This window comes from Scyliorhinus torazame, chromosome 10 (assembly GCF_047496885.1).
Source record: "Scyliorhinus torazame isolate Kashiwa2021f chromosome 10, sScyTor2.1, whole genome shotgun sequence".
NCBI lineage: Eukaryota > Metazoa > Chordata > Chondrichthyes > Carcharhiniformes > Scyliorhinidae > Scyliorhinus > Scyliorhinus torazame.
Window position 1 is genome coordinate 126,185,850 of NC_092716.1, and position 12,525 is coordinate 126,198,374.

General features: G+C 53.8%; 1 protein-coding gene across 1 annotated transcript in view; it reads right to left on the reverse strand.

The window, feature by feature from the left end:
- Positions 1-261: 261 nt before the first annotated feature.
- The window catches only part of LOC140430907 (uncharacterized), a 49,810-nt gene continuing 37,546 nt past the window's right edge, over positions 262-12,525 (reverse strand). Inside the window, exon 3 of the mRNA XM_072518703.1 lies at positions 262-682. Within this exon, the coding sequence (XP_072374804.1) occupies positions 635-682 (48 nt within the window). The 3' untranslated portion in view covers positions 262-634. The remainder of the gene's footprint in view (positions 683-12,525) is intronic.

Here is a 12,525-nt window from a genome sequence, read left to right on the forward strand (position 1 = left end):
ATATATGAACGGGCGGGGAACAGAGGGAAGTAGATCCTTGGAAAATAGGTGACAGGTTTCGATTAAGGATCTGGATCGGCGCAGGCTGGAAGGGCCGAAGGGCCTGTTCCTTTGCTGTAATTTTCTTTGTTCTTTGTTCGAATCATTTTTGTCACCTTCTCAAAAAATTCAATCAAATCAGTGAGACATAACCTCTCTCATACAAAACCGCTCTCATATAAAACGATGTTTTTTTTACATAAATGTTTTTTATTGGGTTTTTGAACAAAGTATATTTACCGTTATATATATATCGATATATAGAGGAGATTGGCACACACTAACATACAAAAAAAAAGTAATAATAAGAAATTTAAAAAAAATAAAGTAAAATAACTGGTAAGGTATTATGCAACAGCTCAACAGCAGCAACTCTGTACAATTGGCAATATTATTTACAACACATTAGTAGGCATCTGTTTGGGGGGGGGGGGGGGGGGGGAGGTGCAGGGGTGGTGGGAGACTGGGGAGGTAGATATACATTTGGGTGCCGGAGAAACAATTACAGAGGGCAATACTCGGATGGGTCTGGTGTCGTCACTTGCTTCTCCCGAACGGATTTCGCTGCCGTTGTCGTGTCGCGCTCACCTCCGCTTCAGCCGTTCCTCCTGTCTTTCGCCCGCATTTTCCTTGCTCTCTGTTCCTGTAGATGGCAAGTTTGTTATTGTTTCCCGTGCCCTCCTTCCGGCTATCATTTCCATGCCTCCCCCCCTCCCTGGTTCGCCTCTATTGTTCCGTTTCTTCCCTCTTCTGCACGCCTCCCCCCCACACTTTACCCCCCCTCCAACCGCTAGACTTCAGACCGAATAAATATCCGGTCCTGGGCGCTGTACCGTCTGCTCCTAGTGGCGACGGGTTTGCAATCCGGGGTGAGGTTTGCAAACAAGGATGGTGGTTCAACTTTGAGGGTTGCGAGGCCGCAGATAGTGAGTGGGGGTATTGGGCCGCCAAATTGAAACGTTAGGCTCTGCAGGTTGCACTGGAAATCTAATCCCAGTAATGTGGGCGCGCAGAGTCGGTGCCCCATCCAGAACCATGACGTACCGTCCCCCTGGGTCCGTAACCATCTTTGTCGCCCTAAACAACGTCCTCTTGCTGATCAGTATTGCCACCCCCTGGCCCTCGTCCCATAGCAGGAATGGTAGGTTTGTCCCACCCAGCCCTTTCTTACCCAGTCGGTCCTGCTCTCTCAGGTGTGTCTCTTGGAGGAAGACTATGTCGGCCTTCATATTTCTTAGGTGGGTGAGGACTCTGGATCTTTTCACTGGGCCGTTGAGTCCTCTGACGTTCCAGGTGACTATCCTGTGGGGGCTTCTGTCCCCTCGCTCCTGTGGGATTAACCATACTTACCTGGTGGACGCGCCCCTGCCCTCCAGGGTTTCCCTTTGAAAGGAAGCCATCCAGGATGGCTGCTGTTACTGCTCTCTCCATGCGGTCGGGTCCCTGCACTCCGGGGTTTCCCTTTGTCCAGGGGGCACCTGACATGGCCGCCCGCTGTGTGTCCACCATGCTGGTAGTCCCCTGCACTCTGGAGTCTCCCTTTGACCAGAGACCGTACTGGGTGGATGCTTGCAGCGATTCCTTGTTCCGAGCCCTTGGTTGTGGCATTTTGTAGCCCTATTGCTATTCCCTTTCTAGCCTTGTTTGTCCTTCTCTCCCTGTCACTCCCGGTGTCCCCCCCCCCGGTCCCTCCCTTTCCCCCCTCACCCGTATACCCCTCTTTTGTCTCTCTTTCCCCTGTTCCTATCCCCGTTTGCTCTCCCGCCTCTGTTGAGTGGTGTTTCCCCACCCCCCCACCCTTCCTGGGGCCTTTCCCCCCTATTGGGGGCGTGCTGCGGCCCTGCTTTGTTGCATGTCCCCGGCACTAGCTTTCCTGCTAGTGCGGTGGCCCTCCTCTCGAGAGTTACTGTCTCACTTCTCCCCTGCCCGGCCTCTGCGGTTTTCTGCCCGCTCTTCCCCCATCCTACCCTACACTCTCGCTTGCTCTGTCTTCTTCGCTACTTCCCTCGTGCTGGGGCCTGGTCTCCCACCTGAAGCGGTCCCTCAGGCAGTGGTTTGCTTTTTCTTCAGAGTGTGCTCGCCGTGGTGGGGGTGGGGGGCCTGACGTTGCCTCACCGCTGCCCCCCCCCCCCCCCCCCCCCCCCATGCTGTTGCCCCTTGCCAGGGGCCCCTTATTTCTACACTAGCTGTTGGTTTTCCAGCCCGTGGTCAACAAACTTGTTTGCTTCGGCGGGGGCTGTGAAGAAGTACTCTCTTTCTTGGTATGTGACCCAGAGTTTCGCTGGGTACAGCATACCAAAGTCTGCCCCAATGTCCTCGTAAATTCTAATGAAGTGTCCTTCCCATTTGCAGATTCTGTTTTGCCTGGCCCAGCGCAGGATTGTTTCCCTATCTTGGTACCGGTGCAGTTTAGCTATAACAGCCTTCGGGTGGTCCCCTGCCTTGGGCTTTGGGCACAGCGACCGGTGTGCTCTGTCCATTTCTTGTTGATTGGGGCAAGATTTCCTCCCCACGAAGTTGTCCAGCATCTCGGCCATGTATGCCGTGGGGTTTCTACCCTCGATCCCCTGTGGTAGGCCCACTATCCTGACATTTTGCCTTCTCGAGTGGTTTTCCTGCCCTTCGTCCATTCTGCCCTTCAGGCTCCCCTGCGTTGTGCCCAGTCTCGCCACCCCCTTCTCCAGGGCCGTGATCCGGTCACTCATGTCAGTCGCGCCTTTTCCCAGCTCCTTTTTTGGGGGGGGGGGGGGGGAAAGAGTCGAGGGAGGGCGGGCGAGGAGGGGGCGGTATTGGGGGAGTCGAGGGCGGGCCGGGAGGAGGGGGCGATATTGGGGAGTCGAGGGCGGGCCGGGAGGAGGGGCGATATTGGGGGAGTCGAGGGCGGGCCGGGAGGAGTGGTCGGTATTGGGGGAGTCGAGGGCGGGCCGGGAGGAGGGGGCGATATTGGGGGAGTCGAGGGCGGGCCGGGAGGAGGGGGCGATATTGGGGGAGTCGAAGGCGGGCCGGGAGGAGGGGGCGATATTGGGGGAGCCGAGAGCGGGCCGGGAGGAGGGGGCGGTATTGGGGGAGTTGAGGGCGGGCCGGGAGGAGTGGTCGGTATTGGGGGAGTTGAGGGCGGGCCGGGAGGAGGGGGCGGTATTGGGGGAGCCGAGGGCGGGCGAGGAGGGGTCGGTATTGGGGGAGTTGAGGGCAGGACGGGAGGAGTGGTCGGTATTGGGGGAGTCGAGGGCGGGCCGGGAGGAGGGGGCGGTATTGGGGGAGTTGAGGGCGGTCCGGGAGGAGGGGGCGATATTGGGGGAGTCGAGGGCGGGCCGGGAGGAGTGGTCGGTATTGGGGGAGTCGAGAGCGGGCCGGGAGGAGGGGGCGATATTGGGGGAGTCGAGGGCGGGCCGGGAGGAGGGGGCGATATTGGGGGAGTCGAAGGCGGGCCGGGAGGAGGGGGCGATATTGGGGGAGCCGAGAGCGGGCCGGGAGGAGGGGGCGGTATTGGGGGAGTTGAGGGCGGGCCGGGAGGAGTGGTCGGTATTGGGGGAGTTGAGGGCGGGCCGGGAGGAGGGGGCGGTATTGGGGGAGCCGAGGGCGGGCGAGGAGGGGTCGGTATTGGGGGAGTTGAGGGCAGGACGGGAGGAGTGGTCGGTATTGGGGGAGTCGAGGGCGGGCCGGGAGGAGGGGGCGGTATTGGGGGAGTTGAGGGCGGTCCGGGAGGAGGGGGCGATATTGGGGGAGTTGAGGGCGGGCCGGGAGGAGTGGTCGGTATTGGGGGAGTTGAGGGCGGGCCGGTAGGAGGGGGCGGTATTGGGGGAGTTGAGGGCGGGCCGGGAGGAGGGGGCGATATTGGGGGAGCTGGGGGCGGGACGGGAGGAGTGGTCGGTATTGGGGGAGTTGAGGGCGGGCCGGGAGGAGGGGGCGGTATTGGGGGAGTCGAGGGCGGGCCGGGAGGAGGGGGCGATATTGTGGGAGTCGAGGGCGGGCCGGGAGGAGGGGGCGGCATTGGGGGAGTCGAGGGCGGGCCGGGAGGAGGGGGCGGTATTGGGGGAGTCGAGGGCGGGCCGGGAGGAAGGGGCGGTATTGGGGGAGTCGAGGGTGGGCCGGGAGGAGGGGGCGGTATTGGGGGAGTCGAGGGCAGGCCGGGAGGAGGGGGCGGTATTGGGGGAGTCGAGGGCGGGCCGGGAGGAGGGGGCGATATTGGGGGAGTCGAGGGCGGGCCGGGAGGAGGGGGCGGTATTGGGGCAGTCGAGGGCGGGCCGGGAGGAGGGGGCGGTATTGGGGGAGCCGAGGGCGGGCCGGGAGGAGGGGGCGATATTGGGGGAGTCGAGGGCGGGCCGGGAGGAGTGGTCGGTATTGGGGGAGTCGAGGGCGAGCCAGGAGGAGGGGGCGATATTGGGGGAGTCGAGGGCGGACCGGGAGGAGTGGTCGGTATTGGGGGAGTCGAGGGCGGGCCGGGAGGAGGGGTCGGTATTGGGAGAGTCGAGGGCAGGCGAGGAGTGGGCGGTATTGGGGGAGTCGAGGGCGGGCCGGGAGGAGGGGGCGGTATTGGGAGAGTCGAGGGCGGGCCGGGAGGAGGGGGCGGTATTGGGGGAGCCGAGGGCGGGCCGGGAGGAGGGGGCGGTATTGGGAGAGTCGAGGGCGGGCCGGGAGGAGGGGGGCGGCATTGGGGGAGTCGAGGGCGGGCCGGGAGGAGGGGGCGATATTGGGGGAGTTGAGGGCGGGCCGGGAGGAGTGGTCGGTATTGGGAGAGTCGAGGGCGGGCGAGGAGTGGTCGGTATTGGGGGAGTCGAGGGCGGGCCGGGAGGAGGGGGCGGTATTGGGGGAGTCGAGGGCGGGCCGGGAGGAGGGGGCGGTATTGGGGGAGTCGAGGGCGGGCCGGGAGGAGGGGGCGGTATTGGGGGAGTCGAGGGCGGGCCGGGAGGAGGGGGCGGTATTGGGGGAGTCGAGGGCGGGCCTGGAGGAGGGGGCGATATTGGGGGAGTCGAGGGCGGGCCGGGAGGAGGGGGCGATATTGGGGGAGTCGAGGGCGGGCGAGGAGGGGGCGATATTGGGGGAGTCGAGGGCGGGCCGGGAGGAGGGGGCGATATTGGGGGAGTCAAGGGCGGGCCGGGAGGAGGGGGCGATATTGGGGGAGCTGAGGGCGGGCCGGGAGGAGGGGGCGGTATTGGGGGAGCTGAGGGCGGGCCGGGAGGAGGGGGCGATATTGGGGGAGTCGAGGGCGGGCCGGGAGGAGGGGTCGGTATTGGGGAGCCGAGGGCATGCCGGGAGGAGGGGGCGATATTGGGGAGCCGAGGGCGGGCCGGGAGGAGTGGGCGATATTTGGGAGCCGAGGGCAGAACGGGTGGAGGTGCTATTTACAATGTTGTTTGGTCCTTCTTTGACATTCGTTTCTTCATACAAAAAAGTCAGGAATTAAATATTTATTAAAAAGGAGGCTCTAAAGCGTGGCTGGATGAGAAAAATGCTTGGATTGAAACAGTTGGAGTTGGGACCATGTCCTCCCTGCAAAGAAACACCTGAGAGAGGCAGGTGGGCACCTGGAAGGGCCAAATGTGTCAAACATGTCCACTCTGGAGGCGCTGTCGCTCGGCCACCCGCAGCCTTTTCCCAGCTCCTTAAGGTTGCCTCTTGGGCTTCCAGTTATTCCTCTGCTCTGCCCAGGGCCTGCTGCACCTCCGCCATGGCCTTGGCCATTGCTGCCTGTACTGCGGCCTCTATGTCTGCTCTGGCCTCTGCCTTGTTTTCCTGCTGATGTTCCCTCACCACCTCGGCAAAGGCTGCCTTCCAGTTCCCCCCTGGCCCCGGGGGAAAATGCTCCTCTCTGTCAAGTTATTTTTGTTGCGGCAAACCTTCCGTTTAGGAGCCATGAGGTCATGTTGCAGCTATACAACACTCTGGTGCGGCCGCATTTGGAGTATTGCGTGCAATTCTGGTCGCCGTATTATAGGAAGGATGTGGAAGCTTTGGAAAGGGTGCAGAGATTTACCAGAATGTTGCCTGGTATGGAGGGAAGATCTTATGAGGAAAGGCTGAGGGACTTGAGGCTGTTTTTGTTAGAGAGAAGAAGGGTAAGAGGTGACTTAATTGAGGCATACAAGATGATCAGAAGATTGGATAGGGTGAGAGCCTTTTTCCTCGGATGGTGCTGTCTAGCACGAGGGGACATAGCTTTAAATTGAGGGGAGGTGGATATAAGACAGATGACAGGTAGGTTCTTTACTCAGAGAGTAGTAAGGGCGTGGAATGCCCTGCCTGCAACAGTAGTGGTCTCGCCAACACTAAGGACATTCAAATAGTCATTGGATAGACATATGGACAATAAGGGAATAGTGTAGATGGGCTTTAGAGTGGTTTCACAGGTCGGCGCAACATCGAGGACTGAAGAGCCTGTACTGCGCTGTAATGTTCTATGTTCCGCCACTTCGTGAGCCGATTAGCTCGTCTGAACTGGATCGCACATTGCTCCGTCTGCTTTTGGTGCCCTTTCTCCCTCTGCTTTGGCACCCTTCTGACATTTTTTTCCCCTTCCCCCCCCCTTTTTTCCTCCTTTCTTTTTTTTCTCCTTTTTCTTTTCCCCTCCCTTCTCTCCGTTAACACTTTTTAAAATTAAACTCTTTTCAAGAACATTTTGTTTTTTAAAAAGTGAAAAAATTCTTTCTCTTTAAAAGTTTTCTTTTCAAAGTTTTTTTTTTAAAAAAGTGGAAGTTCTTTTTTTTCCCCCTCACTCACCCAGGGTCGAGAGAGAGGCTTCTGGTTGGGCCGGGAGTTTGTTCCGCCGCCTGCCTCGTGGTGGTCGCCACTGGGGTTCGGTCCTTGCTGCTGGCTCGGTCCCTGCTTTGGTCTGGGCCGCCGCTCCTGCCCCACGTTCTTCTGCCGTGCGTGGGGGGGGGGGAGGCGGATCGCTCCACTCCCGAGCGCCTAGGTCTCCCACTTTAATTTGCTTTGGAGTCCGGGTTTTCCTTCGTCCCCAGTCTCTTGTTGCAGGGGGCACAAACAGATGAATTTGTGCGCTTGGCTGCAAGTTCTCGGCGAGGTGCGGGGCGCAACTTTGTTCTCCCCCCAGGAGCTCCTCCACCTACGACCGCTCTCTTCCCCTGCCGGAAGCCGAATCCATATAAAACCATGTTGACTGTCGCTAATAAGACCATTCACTTCCAAATGTGCATAGATCCTATCTCTCAGAATCTTTTCCAACAATTTCACTATCACTGACGTCAAACTTACTGGCTCATAATTACCCGGATTATCTTTTCAACCCTTCTTAAATGACGGTACATTGTCTATCCTCCAATCCTCTGGGATCTCACCTGTGGCCATTGAGGACACAAACAATCCTGTCAGAGGTCCAGCAATTTCATCTCTTGTAATCTGGGATAGATGCCATCTGGCCCAGGGGATGTCTACCTTCATGCTTTTTAACGCACCTAACACTTCATCCCTCGTAATAACGACCTGTTCTAAAATGTTTACATATCCCTCTGAGACACCACCAATCACCATGTCCCTCTCCTTTGTGATTACCGATGCAAAATACTCATTAAGGATCTCACCTACTTCCTCTGGTTCGATACATAATTTCCCTCCTTTGTCCTTGAGTGGGCCAACTTTTTCTCTAGCTACCCTCTTGTTCCTAATATATGTCTAAAATGCCTTGGGTTTCTCCTTAATCCTGTCTGCCAAGGACATTTTGTGACCCCTTTTTTGCCCTCCTAACTCTCTGCTTGAGCTCTTTTCTACTTTCCTTGTCTTCCTCAAGTGCTTCATCTGTTTTTAGTTGCCTGTACCTCACATATGCATCTTTTTGACAATATTCTCAATTTCCCTGGTCATCCATGGTTCCCGAATCCTGCCTTTCCTGTCCTTCCTTTTTACCGGCACATGCCTGTCCTGCACTCCCATCAACTGTGCCTTAAAAGACTCCCACATGCCAAATGTGGATTTACCACAGGTCAAACAGCCTCTCCCAAACAACAGCCTCCAAATCCTGCCTAATCTGGTTGTAGTTAGCCTTCTCCCAATTTAGCACCTTAACCCTAGGACAACACTCGTTCTTTTCCATGAGTATCCAAAAGCTTATGGAATTGTGGTTCGCCACATGTTCTCCCGCCACAACCTTGATGACCTGGCCAGGCTCGTTGCCTAGTACTAGGTCCAATATAACCCCCTCTCTTATCAGACTATCCACATATTGAGCCAAAAAAGCTTCATGGACACACTTAACAAATTCCTCACCATCCAGACCCCCCCCTAGCCCTCAGGGATTTCCAGTCAATATGAGGAAAATTAAAGTCTCCCACTACAACAACCCTATTATTTCTACATCTATCCAGAATCTGTTTACATATCTATTCAACTTCCTGTGGGCTGTTGGGAGGCCTGCAGTACACCCTCATCGTAGTGACTGCCCCCTTCCTGTTTCTGAGTTCTACCCACAATGCCTTGTTACTTAATTTGTGCATGGTGTCCTCCCTCTGTACAGCTGTAATACGTTCCCTAACCAGTATTGCAACTCTCCCACCTCCTTTACCTTCCTCCCTGTCTCGCCTAAAACACCTATATCTGGAATATTTAGCTGCCAGTCCTGTCCCTTTTTTAACCAAGTCTCCGTTACAGCAACCACTTCCAAATTCCGCGTGTGAATCAATGCTTTAAGTTCATCTGTCTTACCTGTTATACTCCTTGCATTGAAGCAGATACACTCCAGATCTCCAGTCCCACGGAGTTCAACCTCCCCCAGCCTACCCTTCCTCTTAGCCAGCCTGACCCTGGTACCATGCTCATCCCCAGTCTCTACACTTGCTGTCCTGATCCCCCCCCTTGCCAAATTAGTTTAAACCCACCCGAACCATACTAGCAAACCTCCCAGCCAGGATATTGGTGCCCCTCCAATTCAGGTGTAACCCATCCCTTCTTGTACAGGCCACACTTTCCCTGGAAGACATCCCAGTGAGCAAAAAAAACTGAAACTCTCTCTCCTGCACCAGTTTTTTAGCCACATTTTCAACTGGACTATATCCCTGTTGCTAGTCTTGCTAGACGTGGCACGGGGAGTAATCCTGAGATTACTACCCTAGAGGTTCTGCTTTTTAATCTTCTATCTAGCTCCCTAAATTGCCATTGCAGGACCTCGCTACTCTTTCTACCTATGTCATTTGTGCCACTGTGGACAATGACACCTGTCTGATTTCCCTTCCGTTTTAGGATGTTTTGTACCCACCCAGAGACATCCAGGACCCTGGCACCAGGGAGGCAAACTGTCATCCTGGAGTCTTTTCCACAGCCACAGAAGATCCTATCTGTGCCCCTGACTATTGAATCCCCTATCACTATTGCTTTTCTACGCTTTGTACCCTCCGTCTATGCAGTAGGGCAAGTCATGGTGCCCTCGCTCTGGCCAGTGCTGCTGCTGTCCCCTGATGGATCTTCCCCCTCATCAGTATCCAAAACGGCATACTTGTTAGATAGGGGGACGGCCATAGGGGACCCCTGCACTGTCTGCCTACCCGTCTGGCAGTCACCCATCTATCTTCCTGTACCTTGGGTGTGACCACATCTCTGTAGCTATTATCTATAACAATTTCAGCTGATTATGTGCTCCTTAGTGTTTCCAGCTGCTGCTCTAACCATGCGTTCAGTGAGCTTCTGCAACTGAATACACTTTCCACAGATGAAATCCTCGGTGACACTCGGTGTCCATGATGTCCCACATCGTGCAGATGTCGCACGCGGCCCCGCCAATTGACATTTCTCCCTCTTTTGGTTGTTAGATTTTAAGAAAAAAATAAATAAAAATAATAAGGCCCTTAATAAAAATAACTGCTGCTGCTTTCACAAATAAGAGGAAACATGCTAAGGGGAGGACAAGGCATCCATGGTTGACAAGCGAAGTCAAGGACAGTATAAAAGTTCAAGAAAAAGCATACAAAGTGGCGAGTCTTAGTGGGAAGCCAGAGGATTGGGACGCCTTTAAAAGCGTGCAGAGGATAAGTAAAAAAGCAATAAGGGGGGGGGAGAAGATGAAATACGAGTGCAAGCTAGCTAGTAATATAAAGGAAAATAGGAAGAGTTTTTTTTCAATACATAAAAGGTAAGAGAGTGGCAAAAATAGACATTGGGCCACTGGAAAATGTGGCTGGAGAACATAAGAACTAGGAGCAAGAGTAGGCCATCAGGCCCCTCGAGCCTGCTCCACCATGCAATGAGATCATGGCTGATCTTTTGTGGACTCAGCTCCACTTTCCGGCCCGAACACCATAACCCTTAATCCCTTTATTCTTCAAAAAACTATCTATCTTTAAGTAATAATAGGAAACAAAGAAAAGGCAGAGGAACTAAATACTTACTTTGCATCAGTCTTCACAGTGGAAGACACCAGTGGGATGCCAGAGCTCCAAGAGAACCTGCAGAGGTGAGTGCAGTGACCATTACTAAGGAGAAGGTTCTGCGGAAACTGAAAGGTCTAAAGGTGGATAAATCACCTGGACCGGATGGACCACACCCCAGGGTTCTAAAAGAGATAGTTGAGGAGATTGTGGAGGCATTGGTGGTGATCTTTCAGGAATCACTGGAGGCAGCAAGGGTCCCAGAGGACAAGAAAGTGGAGAATGTAACACCACTGTTTAAGAAGGGAGGGCGGCAGAAGACGGTAAATTATAGGCCGGATAGCTTGACTTTGGTCATTGGTAAAACTTGAGTCCATTATTAAAGATAAGATTGCGGAATACTTGGAAGTGCATGATAAAATAGGACTGAGTCAGCACGGCTTTGTCAAGGGGAGGTCATGTCTGACAAATCTGTTAGAATTCTTTGAGGAGATAAGAAGGAAGTTAGACAAAGGATAACCAGTGGACGTGATTTATTTAGATTTCCAGAAGGCCTTTGACAAGGCGCCACATAGGAGACTGTTAAATAAGTTTAGAGCCCATGGTGTTAAGGATAAGGTCCTGGCATGGATAGAGGATGGGCTGACTGGCAGAAGGCAGAGAGTGGAGATAAAGGGGTCTTTTTCAGGATGGCAGCCGGTGACTAGTGGTGTGCCTGAGGGGTCGGTTCTGGGACCACAACCTTTCACAATATACATTAATGATCTGGAAGAAGGAACTGAAGGCACTGTTGCTAAGTTTGCAGTTGATGCAAAGGTCTGTCGAGGGACAGGTAGCATTGAGGAAGCAGGGGACAAGCTGGGAGAGTGGGCAATGAAGTGGCAGATGGAATACAGTGTGGAAAAGTGTGAGGTTATGCACTTTGGAAAGAGGAATTTAGGCATAGACTATTTTCTAAATGGGGAAATGCTTAGGAAATCAGAAGCACAAAGGGACTTAATTCTCTTAAGGTTAACGTGCAGGTTCAATCAGCAGTTAGCAAGGCAAATGCAATGTTAGCATTCATGTCGAGAGGGCTAGAATAAAAGACCAGGAATGTACTTCTGAGGCTGTACAAGGCTCTGATCAGACCCCATTTGGAGTATTGTGAGCTGTTTTGAGCCCCGTATCTAAGGAAGGATGTGCTGGTCTTGGAAAGGGTCCAGAGGAAATTCACAAAAATGATCCCTGGAATGAACAGCTTGTCGTATGAGGAGCAGTTGAGGACTCTGGATCTGTATTCATTGGGAGTTTAGAAGATTGAGGGGGTATCATATTGAAACTTACTGGATACTGGGAGGCCTGGATAGAGTGGATGTGGAGAGGATGTTTCCACATGTAGGAGAAACTAGAACCAGAGGACACAATCTCAGATTAAAGGGACAATCCTTTAAAACAGAGATGAGGAATTTTTCAGCCAGAGGGTGGTGAATCTGTGGAATTCTTTGCCGCAGAAGGCTGTGGCGGCCAAATCACTGAGTGTCTTTAAGACATAGATAGGTTCTTGATTAATAAGGGGATCAGGTGTTATGGAGATGGCAGGAAAATGGGGATGATAAAAATACCAGCCATGATTGAATGGTGGAGCATACTCGATGGGCCAAGTGGCCTAATTCTGCTCCTCTATCTTCTGGTCTTATTACACATCTTATACTTGAACGGCTTCTCCCCAGTGCGAATGTGTCAGTGTTTCACAAGTATAATAATATAATAATCGCTTACTGTCACAAGTAGGCTTCAATGAAGTTACTGTGGAGAGCCCCTAGTCACCACATTCCGGCGCCAGTTCGGGGAGGAAGGGAATTGAACCTGCACTGCTGGCCTTGTTCTGCATTACCAGCCAGCTGTTTAGCCCACTGTGCTAAACCAGCCCGTGACGACGACTGTGTGAAGGCTCGGTTGCAAACCTCGCAGTTGAAGGGTTTGTCCCCTGTATGAGTCTGCAGGTGTCTCAGGAGATCAGAGTGGGTGAAAGTGTTCTCATAATCCTCACACCTGATGTAGTTGGCAGCACCTGAAGTGTCTGAAGGATTTTTCACACACTACTGTCCCATGAGTTTTGATGACTGTCACAAACCTCACATTTGAATGGTTACTCTTCCATAAATCTGTCTTTGTATTAATGAAATTAAAACAG